Genomic DNA, 20562 nt, shown 5'->3' with positions numbered 1-20562 from the left:
GACGCGCTCTCCCGCCCGCACGAGCGCTGCTCCCTGCTGCGCACCCCGGGGCGCAGGCCCGCGCGGGAGCCACATGTCCCGTGGGCAGACCCCTCGGCAGCTGCCGGGCGGTCGTCACCGTTGCCGGCCCCACAGTAGGGGAGCGTGGAACGGGCGCGAGCCCCCGCCCGCCTCGGGCTCCCTGCAGAAGCGCCGTCGCCGCGCGCGGCCTTTCTTCGCCTTCCCCGCCAGCCTGCGCCGGGAGCTGCTGTGCCGCAGCAGGGGCGACGAAGGGAGGCTCACGGGGCCCGGGCGGGAAGCAGGGCCGCGCTCCCCCCCCTCCCCCGCCGGGAGGACTCCGGGGCCGCCCGAGGTGAACCGCTTCGTGCGAGAGCGGCCTTCCCTCGGCCGGCCTGCTCCTGAGCGCCGGGACGAGGCCGCGGTGCGGGCCGGTGCGGAAAGCGGCGGGTTCCCAGCGGCCACGGCCCAAACCCCCCGCCCTCCTCCTGCCCGCCCCAGCCGGCTTCCGCAGGGACCAGGGCGCGGGTCCGGAAAGGGCTGGTTTCCAGGAGTTCTGGACAGACTCGGCCGGCTCAGGACCGGGGTGGGCAGGGCGGGATGGCGCGGGCGGACAGGAAAGTGGGGCAAGACCGACATCTGGGACACGGTTACTGCCCCTCCTCCCTGCCCAAACCGCAGACGCTGTGGCAGCAGGAAAACCAGAGCGGTTCAGACAAGAGCGATTGTGCAACCCGCCGGGGTGGGAGCGGGGGACAGAGTCCACTGCAGAGGTGAGACAAGTTCTTACTGAAAACACATGCATTTAGGGCTCTGGTTTCCACACTAGACTTCAACGGAATTAATATCCATTTTCTGCCTCCAAACCTGCTAAGAATTGGAATTGGAAGCTCTACCCCGGGGCCCTACAGTCTCATGGCCAGAGGCACGGTGTCATTGAGGTTCTGGGGCTGTGGCTGTAGACGACAGTGGGTGTGGCAGGAGGCCTTTCGTCCAGTCTCCTGAAGTGGCAAGATTCAGCCACTTCCAGGGCGCCTAGCAGTAAAATCTCCCTCAGCAAAGGGAGCCCAGCCAAGTCCCTAAAGTGGCTTAAGGCGTGGGGATGTGACGGGAGGAAGAAAGGGGAGGGTAACAGGGAGAAATTTGATCCCTGGGCTGTCCCAAACAAACACAGGAGAGGAGTAGTGTGTTTTCCTTTTAATGCAAAATGTTGCAATACAAAACGACGTGGAGAAAGTCCCATTCTTCAGGACATTGCAGGGAGGAGTAGGGAGTAGTCTTCTCTCCCCTAAGTCACACTGAGGGCAAGAACATGCTCGTCTGCTCCATGGGGTTGCCCCCATACGAGGGTTAGAGCTCTGGGTCTGAGTCATCTTTGGCCTAAAATTTGTTAACATGGGGCAGGAGAGAAGAATGAACATTTGGAGTTTTTACTCTTTGCTCTAAAAGGATTACTCAAGGTCGGGAGTTCCATATGAAATTAAGGGGCTATGAGAATTTGGTTGCCACTGGCTAAAAAACAGGGGATTTGAGCTGCAACTTGCCCACATTTGAAGAATGAGGAGCAGGGGTGGGAGTATAAATGTACAGGGGTGAGAGAGATTCCAAACACAAGGCTGGCTCCTCAAACCTCCTCCTCTTTCTTCCTCATCTCCAGCTTATAGACAATCTGGTAGCCATCATCCCAAGCATAAAGCTGGCGCTCTCGGGGGTTATAGCGGAGGCTGGCATGGGCACCGTAGCGGCGCGGAAAATAAGGGAGTGCTGCCCGTTCAGGGGTGAGGGTGCCACTAGCATCAAAGGAGCACTGGATGCGGGCCCGACTGGCAGGGCGGGTGTTATAGACAACATACAGGGTCCCACAGATGACGAAGGCCGCCTCGGCATTCTCTCTGGGACATGGTGTGTCCCACTGCTGCTCTGTGTCCAGTGTCTGTGGATCTAACTTGGCCAGACACAAGTGCCTGTCATCCTCTTGGGTGGCGTAGACAGCCCAAAGGCCTTCCTCATCAGCTGCCAGGTCAATGTACGTGTCTGTTGTCAGGCCATACGGGGGGATCAGCCCCTCTGCTGGGAATACTGAGCTGTCCACCACTGTTCGGTTTGCAAGGTGGAATTTGATGAGCTGCAAAGTGTTCTCCAACTCCCCACCCCCTCCAGGTCCTCCGGGAGGCCTCCGGGCATAGTAAAGAAAGCCACCGTACACCAGCTGCCCTGTGCCTACCCAGGGGAAGGGCACCCGGACTCGGGAAGCTTTCCGGGCAGCCATGGCAAGGGTGAAGTCCCGCAGCCTTGGGAAGACAAAGGCTGTGTCATTCTGTGTCCCATCTAACACGTAGATCTTCTCTGTTGGCCCCAATGGATCCTTGGTCCACAGACCAGCTGGACCACCGAATCGCTTCAGAATCTTCATTGATCTTACCTGAGAGATTGTGTAGCCACAGTCTGGTGGGGAAGGAGAAAAACACAGGAAAAGGAAATAGAGACAGGGTTAGATGCCTACAGCAGGAACTCCCCCAGGGTGGACTATTTAGAGAACAATGGGCATTTGCTCAGCAGATGCCTCTACTCTCATGGAGAATTGAGAAAGAGAGGACACCACAGGGACCTGGGTCTCCAGAAACTCTCCTTAATGGACCAGAGATTTCCTTAATATAGATCTCAGAAGATAGAGCCACAGTGGACCAGGACAGAGAGAAAAAGAACAAGGAAGAATACAGGTTCTGAGAGTGTTAGGGGCCTGCTTTCAGATCACTTACCTGTCACCATATCGTACTTCTCATTTCTTCTGCCCTTGCTTTTGGTCCCAGGCCCACCAGTCACCTTTTCATCAAACTCTACACAGGGTAGAGCTGGGTTCTGGGTCTCCAGATAGTCAACCTCCCGCTCCAGTCGGTCTACTCTCCCTGAGATGGTGTCAGCCTCAGTTCTGAGTGCCTCCCGCTCCTTCTCTGCCACCTCCAGCAGTGGCAGCATCTTGTTCTTGAAGTCCCGCAGCTCCGCCGCATGCCGGCTACTCTGGTCCTGGCACTGGGCCAGCCGTTCCTGAAGGGATGGGGGCCCGGGAGGGAGGCTGCAGGGTTACAACTCCCAGGCAGGGAGAGGCCCAACCAGGGAGTCGGGAATGGGAAAAAAAGCAAACTCAGCCAGGCTTCAATATCCCCTTCTACTCTCACAGAAAAGGAAACCAGATGTTCAGAGGTGCTACATGTGCAAAGAGCCCGGCTCAGATTCACCTAGGCCCCTGCCCTACTCCCTGTCTCCAACCTGTGTTCTCCGTGAGCAGGGCCACTGAGTCCAATGAGCCTCCAGGGAGGTCTAAGTGCTTGAAGGCGGGAAGGGGTCTCTGCTCCATTATGCAATTCTGCTCTAGGGAATTAAGGCACTACAGACCTCAGACTGTTGAAAAGCAGGCAGCTGCAGATTCTCTGGGAACCTGCAACTTCAACAGAATCACCAACTCCTCCTGAGATGCATCCCCACAATCTTGGCTCTCGTTTTCATTCTGTGCCCTTCTCCCACCTCATCCTAGGGGTAAAATACAAAGGTCTACTTGCTTTGGAATTGTTCTATGTGGGGAGAGAGGAAGGCTTATAATTTTGAGGATCCTCCCATTAAAAGACAGAATTTTCTGTAGGTTCTTACACAGCCCTACCTTGTCATCCCCAGACCCTTGACAAACCGGTTGAACCAACAGAAGATGTGGAATCCTTCCAGGCTGGGCCGGAAAAGAGTCCCTCACCTCTAAGGCAGCTAGTCGGCGTTCCATGTACTCCACAAGGTGGTGCTGCTGTCCTTGAAGGGGTCCGGACCATGACAAAAGGAACAGGACGAGGAGAGGAGTGCTGGGCCCCATGGCAGCCTGGAGAGTGGGGCCAGAGTGGAACGCGTGTGCAGTCGGCCTCTTCCCCTCAAGCCCGCCGGTTGGCTTTGGAGGCGGGGAGGGGGCGGCGCCTTCTCTTTCTGATCTCTGGGTCTCTCTCACTACTCTGGAATGCTTTCACGGTCTCTTTACAACCCCCGCCCCCTCCTTTCCGCCCGGATTGATCAAACACAGATGGCCCCATTGCACAGCAGCCAGAAGCCTTAACCACCTCCCGCCTAGGCTGTAGGCTCCCCTGGAGGGGAAAGAGATGGAAACCCGAAGGCAGAGGCCTTCTGGGCAGTCATCCAGGGAAAGGAGCTGGCTGCAGGAAGCAGAGACCCCAGAGAAAACTCAGCAAACTCTATCCCTTGATTTAGGAGAATGCTTCCAATGTTGACTTCTTAGGAAACTGACATCCTTCATCGATCCTTCCCGTTCCCAGCAGTAACAGGATGGATTGTTTTCTGCCTTGTTTAGTGGAAGCTGGAAGCAGAGTAAATGAGGTTGGAGAGGAGAAAGCAGGAAAAAAAGGCTACAGTGGTTAAGTCTAACTTCTGTAGCTCATTGGCGCCACCTTGTGCTAAGCATCTGGTGTCATCTCTCATGATTAATAGAGAAACCAAGGCTTAGACTTCCTTCACCCGTATGTGGAATATTTTCCACAAAGCAAGCCAAGTAGATTGAATTTACAGGGGTTTTCATCACTAAAATGCAGATTTCCCCACAGACGACCTAATTACTACTTTGGGGACTATGCCAATCTCTCTGATTTAGCCCAAAGAAGAGAATATAACTGAGGTAAAAAACAGGTCATTGAGAAGTTAGTAAAAGTAACTCTTAATTACCTGGAAATGAGACTGACAGCAGAGCCATTTGTCTGAAAGTGGCCAAGTTATTCTCTTACCAAAACTGAGGAGTGTTCAGCAAGTTCACACTAGTTTACATTTAGCTTTTTAGGAAAAAAATTAAAATATATATGTATGTTGCAGTCTAAATCAAAATAAAAGTATTCTGACCTCCCTACTACTGGGAGAAAACAGATTATTGATCATTACTCCTAGTTATGGTCCAAAAGGGTATTTCTAGGTATTTCTCATTTCTATATCCCAACTAAGACTGCAGGAGCCCAAAATGAATTAATAGCCACTATAAGGTAGACTTGTCCTAAAACACATGTGTCAAAAAAAGTCCAACAAATACAGCATTTATTCAGAGACTTGCAGTGAATAATCTAGACAAACCCCTGTTTCTTTATAGGGAGAAATTTTATTCACTTTAGAATGAAGAGAAACCTGATCAGAGGTGCTCTGCCTGTGCACTGCTCTAAAGGTACAACTTGAAAGGAGGGAAAAAATAGCATCTTCCTGTGGTGATTCTTATTTTCATTCTGCTACTTTTAGATGTTTGGTGAAATATGCTAGGAAACAAAGTTTAATTATCCTGTCTCAGAAGTTTCCTACCTCTTTCAAAGGGTCAGATCCAGACAATCTTAAAGTAGAGGGCCATAGACACTACATTTTTGTGAAGTACAAAAACCCTACAAAAACCCTATTCATTTCCATTATGGATATTTGCATGAAGAAAGAAATTAATATTCTACTGATGTTCAAATGCAGGGTGGTTAGCCACTCCAAAGATGTCATCTGATGATCTCTTTTGTACCCCATAACAGAAGTCAAAAACAGCCACGTGAATCAGAAAATTTACCCATTTTATTGATGCATTGCAATTGCTCTACATTTTACCATATTATGTAGAAAATACTGAAAATACAAGCTACTTTGTAAAACCAAAGACAAACATTGAATCCAAAGATAAACTATGTTTTACACAATGGACCCTTTTCCCATAGTTAGTATTAAATTTTAAATATCTATTTCTTTTGTTAAAATGATTATTTTACATACTCCCTAAGTACATCTGCATTACAAACATAGCTCAGTAATTCTCAGAAACTATCTGTTTCTAGAGGCTTGTTGTAAATGAAAGCGCACAACCAGAAAAAGGAGAAAGCAAAAAAATGTTTAAATCACACACAATAACTAGCATATCAAATACATTTAATAAAGTAGGAATTCCATTGCAATATCAAGGATTCAAAGCAGAAATACTAACATTACAGAAATGTACATATAATATACTGCTACATGTAGTGAGATTATTTTTCAGGCTGAATTGAAACCACACATTATATAAAGTTTAGCAACAAACAACCATGTAAGACATGCTGCACCATCCATCAGTTTAAAAAGAAAATCAAAATAGGAAGCAGGCTCAGGCCATTCCTGTCACTGAGAGGCAATTTCATTTCCTATCCTAAAACAACCCATCTCAACTAGTGGATTTTTGCATAATAATGCTGAATAAAACACACATTACTGTGCTTGCCTGGCTAAGGGCAGTCAAGTTTAGCCCCTCTAGCAGAGGACGATGGATGAGCAATCACAAAAACAGGCTCAGAATGGCCAGAACAGTTTGAAATGAGTTATTATTCCTGGGGTTGGTATTTCAGCTGAGCACTGAGAGTGTTATCACCTCTTGGGAGCTATTAAAAACTCTGGAGTGATCAAGTGTTCGGATGAGCCTAGAGTGGCTATACTTAACCCTTCCCCATTTCCTCTCTCACCCGGAAGGGGAGAAGCTGGAAATGCAAGTTCTGAGAGAGGACTTAAAGCCTTAAGCTGGTTTGAGGTCAGGCCACTGTGACTCCGGCCAGCTGTCTGCTAAATTCATGGGGCTTACCCCATGCTGTCAGGGCCAGCAGTGTTAAGCCTCAGGGACAGAATCTAAAGCCACATCGAGCACATACACATTCAGCAGACACAGGTGGGTGTTTATCTTGGTAAATCTGAAATGCCAGTTTGCAGAGTAAGACTGAAAATCTCTAAAGTTTTTAAAGCCACACACTGCTAGTCAGGCGATTAAGGTAATGATGCAAGCTCTTGTATTATCTTTTCCCATGGATTTAGACTCCTATCTTAAATGGTATCTACTTATTGGACTGGGGGGCAGGAGTGGGGTTTTGTTTTGTTTTTCTGCATCTCATTTCTTTAAAAAACAACAAATCTTATCCCTTGTAGAGGAAACATAAGGAACAAAAAATGTTTCCATTAGAAATTAGACCTGTGTTTGAACAAGAATATCAGAATGTGCTTGGCAAAAAGGAGACACAGAGACCACACACACTGACCAGAAAACTGTATAACACTAGTGACAGAAACTATACAAATTGCTTGGCTGTCTTGACCAATATAGTGCTGAAAACACAACTCAATATAATGATGAAAAAAATACAGAAAACACATGTTCCTGGTAGGCTGTACTGACTACCTGCCCCATCTTGGAAGCCCTTACTCCTTACAATAAAGAATCTCCAAATACTTTGACAGCTCCTCGGTGTTCAACCCGGTACAGAGCTTGCTGACCAGGCTCCAGAAATCTCCCATCTCCATCCTGCACCTCCTTGACACCATCTCTATACAGAACCACTCCTAGAATTATCTCTCAAATATATGATTTTCAATTCAGATGGAACACATCTGTATCTTAGGGTTAACCTTCTTCCTCCAAATCCTTTATGGGCAGGAATGTCCCCATCCCTAGTACCTTCTACTTGACCCAGATCCATGCAGGAGCTGAGAATACAAGGACAATTTCACAGCTTGAAGGGCCCCAAGAATATACAAGTTGTTTAAAAGAAACCTTAAAAGCCCCTATGATTCAACAGGCTTTGGTTCCTTCTTGATATTCTTCACCGGCTAATAAACCTTTCTGTGAGTTCCTTGTCACCAGTGGCACAACAAAACTCCTCCTCATAGCATGGGAACATGGTAAGCAATACAACAGGCTCTTTGGTATAAACACATCTGTTATATGCTTTTCTTTTTCAACAAGCAACTATTTTACTAGGAATGTCAACTATTTGCAGGAAGGACTGCCACATGGGAAAAGGAAAAAAAAATATCTCATTCTAAAAACGATTGCACATACTTTAAAAAAAAGAAAATGTATATTTAATATTGGCTTGACTCCTCTCACCTGCTTCCTGAATTCTCACAGAAGCAAGGTAGCAACGCACAGTGAGAGAGCCACATAGGAAAAATGCTTCTGTGAGAACTCAGCTGAGAATCCAAAATGGAAAGGGGCAGAGGTGATGGTGATGGAGAAAAGCTGCTGTTTTTACTTTTTGATGTCAGCAGGGAAACTGAGAACAATGCATTTACACAACACAGCTACTAATCCTGTTCTGATAAATCCCAGTGAACAGCTTAGAGTCCATGGGGGCTTGCTGGTCCATCCTAAGGCAAGCTCACTGTAAACTCTATAAACCACTACGTTATCATATAAGGCACTACAATAAGGGAAGGAAGGAGAAAGGGAAGAGACACACACTGAACAACTCCTCACCAGACACACCTGTGCAAAACAATTCCAAGGGTCTCCTCTCCTCGCAGGCAATGCCCCTGCTCATTCAGCACTACAGTAATATGCTCTAATATAATTGCAATTAGTTCACATACATTCCAACAAGTATCAGTTCATTTTGGTTTAAATACAACGGAGACATAGATTCCATCTCCGGGGTAACACTGGAGGATCAGATACACACTAAATACACAATTCAAGTGTAATCACTACACATTTGATTACAAATAACATTTTGGGTTAGCAGGAAAAATTGCTTGTTATATTTTTCTAATCAATATGTACATATTTAATTATGCAAAATATTAAAACACCACCATTACAAAACTTCTAAAATATTTTTAAATTCAGTAATAAATTTTTAAAATATTTTTTGCAATTCCTACATGCACTTATTATATAAGTCTTAATAAGAGAGCATTCAATTTGCTGCTGGCATACAAAGGAAGCTACTTTAAGGTATAAAAGCTATACACAAGAACGTTCTTATCTGGTTTCAGACTTTTTAGCTTTCTCCCCAAACAAATCACATAAAACAGAAGGGAGAGACAAAGAAAACACAGAGGTGTATTACTTAAAATTCATACTAATCTTTAGGCAAAGCTCATCAATGCCAACAACCTTTAGGCAAGGCTCATCACTGCTAGTATCTCATAATAGAGATTTTGCATATAATAAAACCACCACCACCACCATACAATAATCACCTTAATGGCTTTTCCAACAATAAAATTTAAGCTGAATCAGAGAGAGGACTTTTAAAAAATAATTTAAAAAATAATTCACGGTGCCTCATTTAAAAAGAATATGTGGTGCTTTCACGATAGGTATGGATTCTCTCACTTTAAGTTACCAGCAAATGGTGAGCTGCCTTTTTAACGCCACTTTATAATAAACGCAGAAGCAACTGAGAGAATCCCAATAGTAATACGGAGTAATATGTAATCAGTTTTGCAAAAATAACAATTGCCCATTAAGTATAATGTGACATAAAAACAAAACTAAAACACTAAGTTTACATGTCCCGTGAACAAAGATGAAATTTTGAGGAGAAATGCCTGATATTAAAATAGACTTACATAAGCTGAGTTTAAAACGAAATAGGCAAATAAGTCTCAGTTTTTAAACAAACAAAAAGTAATGATTTTTCTTTTCTCACTTGTTACCAGATTTAAATCCCTCTATCAGCATTTTTCCTTTGATCAGCAATCACAATAAAACAAAGTTAAATAAAGAGGGGCTTCACATGTTTTTAAAAGCATTTCTAGAAATCAAGTCAGAGAGACAAAATATTTTTTCAAAGGGTAACTTCAGTGTGATCTCTCTTCCTTGGTAACTGCAGAAGATGGGCATCTGAACTCTTCCAAATACCAAAAATGCTGTCACAAAAATAAAGAATTTTAAAATAGAGCAAACTTTGGGAGACTACAACAATGCAGTCAACACTGAGACAGGTTCCCCCAGAGAAAAACTTTCTGCTTCAGTGGGCCCCTGCAGAACAAGTTGCTGGCTAAGAAGTTTGAAGAGAAGGTAAGGGAGGAGCTCACCATAGCCCATTATTAAGAATTCAGGAGTAGGCCAAGAGCAGGCAGCCATGACTCCTCCTCCCTCACGCTCATCAACTACAAGTAGGAATACTGGCTGATCTTGGTAGGACTCAGCGGGTATCCAGTGTAAATTGTTGAGCCTCGGGAAGACCCAATGTAGGACTGGGTGGCAAACTGGTGTTGGTATTGAGCAGGGGCCACACTGGCAGAAGTAAGGAGGCTGGTCCCAACACTGACAGGGACCTGGTGCACCAGAGTGCTAGGGTGAGTGGTATAGGCTGCAGCGTGCCTTGAGGAGCCCTGGGGGGAGAAAAGATGAGCAATGGAACTGGTGGAGCCCAATGCAGCAGCAGAGGTGGGGGCAGCATACGTATACAGATGAGCCTGGCTTGGCAGGTGAGCAGGGGCTGGGGCCAGATGTGGGTGCCCCGTCGAGTGTAGTGGGCTGCCATGCTGGAAAGCGTAGGGAGCTTGGGAGAGTGGGGCCACAAACGCCTGCTGCCTGCGTGGGGCAGGGTTGCTGCTTCTCTCCTGCGAGGTTGGAGCTGCCGATGACTGCTGGTTCTGGAAGGAGGAAGAAGGGAGTGAAGAATCTTGAGGTCACTCTGGCTCAGGACACCAAAGGCCAAGGTAAGAGTTGAGGTCCTGACTTGTACTGTTTCTGGACTGCTACAGCACAGAATACCCAGACTGGCAATGAGTGCTGTCAGAAGTCAGCCACCCATCCCTCTGCCTCTTAGTGGAATAGATCCTAACCCAGTTCAGGTTAACAGCAGTTTGCTCTTAAGTACAACAGAGGAAGGGAGAGAACGAATGGTTCATAGGGTTCCCCACTTGTGCAAGTTAATAACATTGACTCCAATCACCCTATTCTGGCATCAGTGAATCTGAATTTTTCCTAACCTTTCTTTCTTTCCATTGTTTTCTTTTGCTCTCCTCTGAGTTCTTCATATCCCTTTTGAAACGTGGAGCCTAAAACACATGCACTTACATCTGCACTTGCATGTGCGCACTCTCTCACACACAGTTACACCCTCACGTGGACACTTTCTCACTACTGGTAGACATACAAGCACCAGAATTTTAGCTGAGGAAAGAGTGAACACAAATGGAATAAAATGACCCTCACCACCCCATCAGACCAGATGGGTGGTGAAGGGGGATCCCCCCCAAATCCAAGACTCTAGCAACAGGCAGGACAGGAACCAGTTGAATAAATGGTCAAATAGCTTTTCACTGTCTCTTGACTTAAGTAAACAGTGTTAGGTTCAGGTTATTTATGGCCTGGGAGATAAAGGAAAAGAATCTGGTCTCAAAGCATGTGGTGGTACAGAAACAGGCACGCCTAAAGCATCCTGGATTCTTTCTAAATTCCAGGCATTTCTCTAATCTTCCAGATATACTATGGAGGGCTGATGGAAAATCTGGACGGTACATCCTGAACACGCAGAGTGAATGAAGAGACACCGCACGTGCAGATACGACGCAGGCCATAGAACATCAAATTGTTTGACACAAAAGGGGCTTCATTTGGCTTTATTCAGCAGTCCAGCCAGAAGCAGGGTTCTCCAGAGAGTAACAACAGGGGGAGACCCAAACAGAAGGCAGCAGCCCCTAGCGCTTACCTGGCTAAGGTTGAGTGGCTGTGCCGCACTGGTCCCCCCGCGTTGAGCTCGATACCCTGTGGGGGTGATGCAGCATCCAGATGACTGCCCACTCACTGAGGCCACTGGCTTGGTCTTATTGCTCAGGAGACCTAAAAAAGGGTCAGGGCTCAGTTAGTGATGCACAGATATCTGCTCAGTATCACTGAGCTAACCTCAGATGGTATATTAATCAGTCCACATTTGTAGTAGTTTACAAGAGTTAAGGTCTCACGTGTACCTTACTTCCTCAATTCCATTTACACCAGAACAACAGAAACTGTATCACCAATTTCTTTTCTTTCTTGGCACGAAACTCCACAAAGGATCTTCAAAAGGTTGACTTGAATAAATATTACCTAATCTCCTCTTATGTACAAGGAATTAACTAGAAATACAAACATAAGTAAGACACAGTCCTTACCACCAAGGAGCCTACAGTTTGATGTAGGAAGGGATTAAACAAGTACAGAAATGACAATGTGACGCTCATAAAGATATTGGTAATTTTTAGGATATTTAAGTGTCAAAAGTGTTTAAAGACATGCAAGATTCTATCCCGGTGGGCACTTACTCTCTTCAAATTCTAAGACATTATAGGACAGTTGAATACAAAATCTTGCTTCCTTCTGTGTTCCCAAGAGGAAAACTGCAGCATTTATTCAGTGACTTGGAGAGCCTATATTCTTTGGACCCAAGAGTGGACAGAGGTCCTAATAATTCTATTCAGTAGCCTTGCATCGGGAAGTTCTCCCTTGTCTGCAGTGGGACTGTTGTTTACTTCTGAGAAGAGTCACATTGAGGCTTAACACAGTATCTTCAAGTCGGAACCTGTTTATTATGCCTATGGCAGTAACATAATCCATAATAAAACATTATTTATGCAAGGATGGCACAGATGGCTACGCTGACAGCAAAATTCATGCTCCTCTTCCTTGGTGTAAAGTTGCCACTGAGAAGCAGCTGCCTAGATAAGACCACATTTCCTCAGCCCCTTGCATCTAAGTGGGGCCATGTGAGAGTGTTCACATTTCCAAGCTAAAGAGGTTAAGAAATGTGTGTGCCTCCTCCAAACTTTCTTTCTCCTTCTGACTATTTAGGTCCTGTCTTGTAGTTTCTGGATTGCTACAGCACAGAATCCCCCGGGCTGGCAATGAGTGCTGTCAGAAGTCAGCCACCCATCCCTCTGCCTCTTAGAGGAATAGATCCTAACCCAGTTCAGGTTAGGATCTGGATGCTCAAGGCTCTGGTCCTAACTCATTGAAGGCCTACTAACCAGGAACACTTGCCCTGGGAAGTTATATGAGCAAGAAGTAAAGTTCTATTGTGTTAAGCCACAGAAATCTGGGATTTGTTACTGTAGCTACTATTACTCAACTAACACAGTAACTGAACCAGAGAGCCTAAACCCAGTATCTAACAGAGCAAAAAAGAGGAAGGTAATTAGGTTGATAATAAAACCAACAAAAGCATCATTGCTATGACATTGAGAAAGAAAAAAATCTAAAGGACATAGCTGTTTTCTAAAACACTTTTACAGTCATTTTTAATACTATCAAGTCCTGTCCACATCTAGATGGAATGTGTTTCTGAGACTAAAATGTCATTTTTATATTAATCCAAGGAAAATAAATATAGGAAGATAAACTGATAGCCAAAAATAATTTCACACAGCAGGGAAATGATTTCTGAATTAAGTACGCTTTAAGAATATCTATGCCCACTGGTCTCTACCACTAACATAAGCAGATTATAGCAAAATATTAAGCATATATACATCAAAGGAGAATTCAACTCTAGCTGTGAAGACACACTCACCTGAGGCCTGGGTTGCTACAGTGCAGTCACCAAGCTGAGTTTTCAGTGGAGGCACAATGATGGTGCGGGTGCCAGTGCCATCTGCCACAACTCTGCCGGGCCCCTCCAAAAGGGGTCCACTATTGCCCCGGAGAGCACTCAGATTATCAGTGGAATAAGGGCTGCTCAAAGAAGAGTCAGAGTCTGGAGAATCATTGACAGTGACATAACTGATGACATTAGACCTCGGCTTCAGGCCAGAGCTGAAGAGAAGAAAAATACGTAAAAATTCAATTGCCCTTTTAAGCAATGTTTCTGAGATGGTCTCTGGTCGTCCCATGATAACAATGATGATAATGATGGTAATAATAATAATAATAATAATAACAGCAGCAGGAAACTTCTAAGTGCTTATTATGTATCAGGTACTATGTATTCTACATACACCTTACTGAATCCTTACAACAACCCTGTGAAATAGGTACTATTATCCCCATTTTGCAGATGAGAAAACTGAGGCATAAGGAGATTAAGAAACGTGTCGAGTCACACAAGTGATAAGTAGTGAAGACAGGATTCATACCCAGAACAGAATGACTCCAGAGTCCACACCTCTAACACCTACTTCATGTTGCCTCTTAGCCATTCCTATTCAGTTATTTCACCAATATTCTTCAAACACCACTTTTTTTTATATCATCCTTCTAGACTATTGACTCCTCATTATATCTAATCAAACTTCTGACCACATACTTTTTCTTTTTAAAGGTTCCTTCACTAACTGATTCCCACCTTACTAACTTTAGCTTTTCCTTGGTTTTTGATAGGCTTGGCTCCTGTCAAAGTAATCATGCTGGTTATGCCTCACACATAATTTTTGCCGCGATTTGCCACTTTTCCACACTAGAAGGTTTACTTTTTATCTTTCCTAAATTGGTTTAATGACCACTTTCAAAACTTACTTTCAAGTCCACCATCTTACAAACGGTCTCTTTGACCTAGTAAGCTCTGAATTCGTTCCAAATTTACTCTTTCAAATTTATTTAAACATCACTTACATATGACTCTGGAAAGTCTCCTAAGTTACTTTCATGTATGAATCCTATCTTTTCAGGTAAAAGCAGGATTATTCCCTCTTCCACGTGCCTAACATCAAAAGCCCAGTGAAGAATACAACATAGAACAATCAAGGCAATTGATTATGTTCATACTAAGAGAGAAGTGTGTATCCAGTTTTTAAACTTACCCACACCCTTTTAGTTAACTTCTCAGTTAAGGACTTGGACTAAGGTACTAGGATAAGAGAAAACAATCTGGTAATTAATTTCTTAAGCTTTCAGACCACATATAGCAAAAGGGAAAAGGAAGGCAGCCCTACTTAAAGTTCTACTTCTTCCCATGAGGCCTTTTCAGATTAAGAAATTGCACAGATTTCAAATAATTTCTTATCTACCTACTCATTCCAATTAACTTCATTTATATGCTTGTGTTATGAAATCTGTTATCGGATCATAAAAATAAAGTTCCTTGAAGGCAGGGATCATGTCTGTAGTATAATGTGCATTTCAAGCCCTAGAAGCTTATCAACTTAATACTATAAACCTGCTCTCTAACATATCTGAAAGACTGATATAACTGATGAACATGTATAATATTATTAAAAAAACCTTACAATGCTTGATTATGAAAACTGAAGGCATTTTGGCTGATTCATCCAAGGCTTCCACAATATTTTTTAGTCCTTTCTTTCAGAGCCAAAACTATGCCACTTGCCTGAAGCCAAAAGACCAAAGAGCCTAGGAACCATTCATCTCTCTTACCTACTGGGCTTATATTTGTTGTCTTCTTCCTCATCAGTGTCACTTCGGATAGTGATGACACTCACAGGAGGGCTGGGAGTATCTGGAATGATGATTGGCTGATGCTGATCTTGGACAGGGACTAGGGAATTATAAGAAGATGTGGTGCGGAGGGGACTACTCCCAACCAGAGAATAGACTTGGGAAGGCAGAACATCCAGAGAGGACCTGTAGGAAAAGTTCACAAGGAAAGATGGTTCACTCTTTAGCCTCCCAAACTGTACATCTTTCCCTCAGACTGCTCTCCAATTTGCTCTTTGATTCTTTTTTACCTAATCATTAAGCTAATACACTTAACTATAGAAGTTCCAGTGAAAATCAAACTAACCACTCTGGTCAGAGCTTCCAGGGACGAAAACACTAAAATAAAAAGAAATTTTACTTTTGTAAGCCCTTTACTCTATGGTTAAATTTCACTCTGTAAAGTGGGTAGAAAAATCAAAACATCATAAAGAAGGCCTGGATTCAGCGTGGCAGCAGAGAGAAAGGACTGTCATAACCTGAGCACACCTGGTCTGCATGCCCAGATGAAAAGATTGCCTCTTCCTCAATTTGGCAGGTAGTTGCTATTTCATACCAAAGTGTCTATATCACAACACTCCAAATACCAGGCAACATATCTCACACATTTTTAACTATCAGCTCTAACAGAGACTTACTTGGAAGACACTGGAGCAGATTGCTTATTTTTCTTCGAAGGAAGAGAACTGGATTGTTGTCTGACAACATGGGCAACGCCAACATTCAAGGGCTGAGCAGTAGCCAATGTCACGTGGTTAGTCAGCAAGGATGGCTGTTGCATGATAGTGCTGTACTGGTTGCCATGAGAGTGGGCATTCCTGCGCCAACAAAAAGAGAAGAGTGAATCCCAAAACCACTGGGAAATCAGGACCAAGTAAGTATTAAAAGCAATTAACCAAATTCAGCTGCATTTTATTTTTAAAGTAGGGCACCTGGATTATAAGGCTTTAGGATCTCACTATAGGGATATCTAATTGCTTAAGATTTTCTTTAAATCTGGAGTAAATGATTCCTAACCTTAGAACCTATTAAATCCCTATATTTAAAGTTTTCTTTTAACTCTATCTCCTAGCCTGATATGGGTTCTTTTCTTAAAGGATTTCAAAGGAGATGAATTTTCCTTTATTTTCTTTCTATTTACTCTCCATATCATCAAGTGCTCGTACCCTAAGGGATCTCCCTTTACAAATCTCCCAGAGTAACTTAGGGCACTTGCCTCCAGTCTGCTAGTTGCTGGCCACTCCCCATGGCCTCTGGAATCATTGCTGTGGGTTGGACAGAGTTGTGTAGAGCTACCCCAGGCAACTGTTGCCAAGTTGAAGGCAGGAGAATTTGCTGAGTTCCTCCAGGCCAAGCCTGCTGTAAGGAAACACACACAAAAAGATCCAGACTTGACTCATTCTTGGCTTTTTCTTCCGTTTTAAAAGAAAGAAAAAATTGTATCTTAAAAGAAGTTGCTTGTAGATTGTTAACTTGCAGAGATTAAAAGAAAAAGGTCAGAGGGACTCAAGGCTACCAGTCTTATGAATGGGGAAAGAAAACATACTGCTTTCTCTTGGCGACCTCCATAACCTGACCACAGGGTATTAAAGAAAAGAAGATCCCTGCAGTTAAGAGTTTCTATTATACTGTAGAGAAAAGGAGTCAAAGTTCAGAGGCAAGCTCTGGTTAAATGCTGGAGTTTCGTTTTTGCAACAATTCTAAAATATATCCCTAGAAAGAGTTAAGAGGACTCTCTTGAGATTAAAAATAGGAACTATAAAATTTGAGTTGCCAATGAGATAAGACATCGGGTTAATTCAACCCATAAAACAAAGGGTAGAACAAAGAGTAGTTCCTTTTTTAAAGGGGTAGTACTTGGAAAATGGAGCCAGATATGGATGACCAAAGGCCGAATCCTTTGGTAAAAAAGCTTATGCCAGCAAGAGAAAGAAACTTCATCATTTATAGCCATATGATAGAATTAAACAATAAGGCAATAAGTAAAATACTTAAGAAATAGATGCAGAAAACATGTTTTGTTTTTAATAGTTCCATAAAATATATTTGTTTTATATATCATTTGTAGAAAACACTTCAGCACAAAAACTAATCATTACAAGAAAATACATCATTTGTAGTTTTTAACAAGCAATGTCATTTGCAATAGACTGAGCAACAAAGGTTTTCTGTACTTCTTACAGAAATTGTGGCATTTTCTGAAAAAATAGGGACAGATTTGGAAGTTTCCTTTTTAAACTTGAATTCTGCGTACAATTACCTATAATGCTTGGATACATATGGTTCTGTTTCTTGAATTTCAAATTGCAAGGCCATCAACACACTATTTTAAAAATATTTCTGCAAGTAACAGATCCACTTGTTACAAATACCGGTTCCAAACAAGAAGCCTTCAAAGCAGAGAAACTGCAAACACGTCTGCTACCATAAGCAGAATTTAAAACAAAACAAAACAATACAAAAAATGAAAGAAGTATGTTAAGTCACACCATGCGTCTTTCCATAAGCCAACACCTGCACAAGACAAAGCATGTAGTTTAATACAAAGCAAGAAATAACATTCCACGTGAGGCAGAAATCTGGCGTTCCAAGCGACGAACTGTTTTGACAGAGGAAGAACAAAAATATGCAAAGCTTAGCAAATAGCTAGTGCAAACTTAAGAAAAGCAGCAAAGGAGAAGTGTCAACTAATATTCCAACCTCGAAACCATAGGTGAGCAAGCTAAAACCAGCGGCTTAGATCAATCAAGTTGGAAATATGTCTCACTCCCATGAACTCGGATCTTATGCTTATGAGAAAATTAATCTGGAGGTGACAAAGACTTTTAAACTAAAAACCCAAAAAATTCCACCCAAAGTATGTTTCTGAAAGTGTTTTCATTCACATGAATATTTAAGAAACAACGAAAGAAATTTAAAGCTACTTTGACAAAGAGAAATATCAGGGTCCAATAGTATCTTTTAGATTTTCAAATGCTTACCTAAATTTAAATTTCAAATAAGGAAATGCTGGATATCCAATAAACAATTCTAATGCCCCCAAATAAACCAAAACACATCAAAATATCACTCTTAAATTTATGAATCCTGAAATACACCTCAAAGTCCTGTTTGTTTTTTCCTATCTCTAAGCCTAATACTACTGTACTTACAGCTATATTCAATAACTTTTCCCCATCACTGTTAGTAACAAAGATATTTATTTGCATAATTCATCAGCTATATTTTTACCTTTGTATAAAGACCTATTTGTAAAATATATTGATTTCTCCAAAAATCTCTAAAATGAGTTCACCATTAATTTCAACCAACAATGATCTACAAAATGATCTACATACAAAAGGGAACATCCTTAAATGGGAAATAGAAACTGCCACTGATCATGAATGGCAAATAGAGCTACCTTCACGTGGAGGATGGTTACTATCAACAGATAAAGCAATAAATTAAAAGCATCTTAAGCATTCTACATAAACCAAAGTTTTAGAAGCTTAAAATAGCAAAAAAAGAAGAAAGCTAACTTGCCAAGGAGTTCAAACTTTGACCATCCGGGTACCTGTAGTAGAGCCAAATTAAAGGCCATTTCCTTCATTCTCAAAGATCAGAGGGTAAAAGGGCAGATAACAGTGTTGAAGCTCTTCTGAGGCTACACCAAGAGCTTTTATCACACTAGGCTGGCAAAAAAGAATCAAGGGATCTGGCTTCTTACAGAGCCACACTCAACATTAGAGTCAAACAGTGCTTCAGCAAATGTTGGGGGAGGAAAACAACGAGACATTAAAGATGTAGCAAGAACACAGCCACAAGATGGCACATGCTTCCATGCCCTCTGCAAAGACTAAGCTAAAAAATTTTTTTTGAAAAATGAGAAAACCAGAAGAAAACAGAACAAAACAAACAGGAAAAAATAAAAAAAGAAAGAAACCAAAGAAACTCCGTTAGTAACACAATCAAGTGAGGGGAATTACCAGTACAGCGGCAGTCTGTTCAACCAGCGCCGGCCGGCCGGCTGCGCAGCTCAGAGTAAAGGGCACCGCATACTGCGGTGTGATGGTGGCTACTTGAGGGTGGAGAGTTGCTACCATTAGTGGTGTACAGCTTCCCTGAAACGTAGATTAGGCAGGTGAGTGAAACAAACATGAAGGCAGGTTATCTGGATTCAGAAGGGTTCTCATTCCCCCCAAGTTACTACCGACAATAAACAGTAATTTCATATCACCTAAAATGTATGTACCAAACACAACTTTCCCCCTTCAGCTCTGTACAGCATTGGCCCACTAGGTCAAATGTCAATGGCCTGAAGCAAAAAAGTACAGGAATCCTTCTTGGGCCAGATTCAGGGCATCAGTTCTATGAAACAAAGACATTAAGAATCCTTCCTCCTACTCACAAAAGAGGATTTTTGGATTTCAGAATTTCCTATGGACCACAAATATTTACATATAGAATCTAAAATGTAATATTTGTTGATATATAAATATTTCATGATTTTCTCAATTATCTTAGTTGTATGTTCCATAGCAAGTATAAAGTTTTAAAGCTTTCTATGGCCTGGTTAAACACAAGAAATGAAGGAATGTAATACTTGAAGAGGCACCCTGATGTGATCCAGCCTCTTAACCAGGATGCAGATTTAAAAGAGTAAGCAAAAGGCACAAAGGAAGCAAAAGCGGAACTTTGTATTTTAAAATAAAAATGTTGCCTGTGTACTGTATCTTTAAGAGCTCTAAGGTTAAAAAAAATTCATCCCACAAAATTAGAGTAAACTTCCTCAGAAGACCATTTGTCAATGTCTGGATATTTATCTGAGCAAGTCTAAGGAAGACACTGGCAGAGTCGCAATAGTGTTAGGAATGAGTATATTGTTCCATATAGTTATTTCATTTTAAGCCCACTGAATCATGACCAAGAAAGATCTTATAGTCAAAGCAAGTATCATTTTCTAGGACAAAATATCTGATTCTCAATAGTGCTTCGGCAATATCAAGCTAGCTTTTACCTGTGTAAGAACTCCTGACTGAATCTGTAGTGGCTGAGCAGCCGGTGCCTGGGGTACAATTGGCACAGCATTATCCATCCTCACAGGGAATCCAGAATGCTTTGTTGTTGCTTGTAGTCCAGCTGTTGAAAACAGCATCACAGTTAAATTGCTTTGCTAGCTCTGGGAGTAGTGTTTTAGATTTTTTTGTTTTTAGCTTTTCTGTTCAAATAATCCACTATTCAGGTCTTAGTTCTAGAGACACTTAAGACAAGTTTCATTCATAGAAGTCTTGGGTGTTAAGAAAAGGGAGATTTGGTTCCCTACAGGTCTGATAAATGGAAAGACATTTGATACAGTGAGGGCTGGTTTTAAGGGAATTCTAAATTTTTTTTATGCTACAAAATTTAAAACATGACATTCATCCCAT

The 20562-nt window shown here is 42.8% G+C and overlaps 1 protein-coding gene across 1 annotated transcript in view; it reads right to left on the bottom strand.

Annotated features, from left to right (window-relative positions):
* Positions 1–1193: 1193 nt before the first annotated feature.
* Positions 1194–20562, bottom strand: part of LOC105810573 (homeodomain-interacting protein kinase 1-like) — a 66708-nt gene continuing 47339 nt past the window's right edge. The window contains exons 8-17 of the mRNA XM_012644587.1: positions 20154–20309; positions 19123–19257; positions 16371–16513; positions 15793–15972; positions 15095–15301; positions 13296–13537; positions 11460–11590; positions 3740–3859; positions 2757–3042; positions 1194–2442 (exon numbers count right to left, since the gene is read on the bottom strand). Of these exons, the coding sequence (XP_012500041.1) occupies positions 1622–2442; positions 2757–3042; positions 3740–3859; positions 11460–11590; positions 13296–13537; positions 15095–15301; positions 15793–15972; positions 16371–16513; positions 19123–19257; positions 20154–20309 (2421 nt within the window). The 3' untranslated portion in view covers positions 1194–1621. The remainder of the gene's footprint in view (positions 2443–2756; positions 3043–3739; positions 3860–11459; positions 11591–13295; positions 13538–15094; positions 15302–15792; positions 15973–16370; positions 16514–19122; positions 19258–20153; positions 20310–20562) is intronic.

This window comes from Propithecus coquereli, unplaced genomic scaffold (genome assembly GCF_000956105.1).
Source record: "Propithecus coquereli isolate 6110/MARCELLA unplaced genomic scaffold, Pcoq_1.0 Scaffold215, whole genome shotgun sequence".
NCBI classification, from domain to species: domain Eukaryota; kingdom Metazoa; phylum Chordata; class Mammalia; order Primates; family Indriidae; genus Propithecus; species Propithecus coquereli.
The sequence above is the reverse complement of the archived record's forward strand: the minus strand, read 5'-3'. Positions and strand labels throughout refer to the sequence as shown.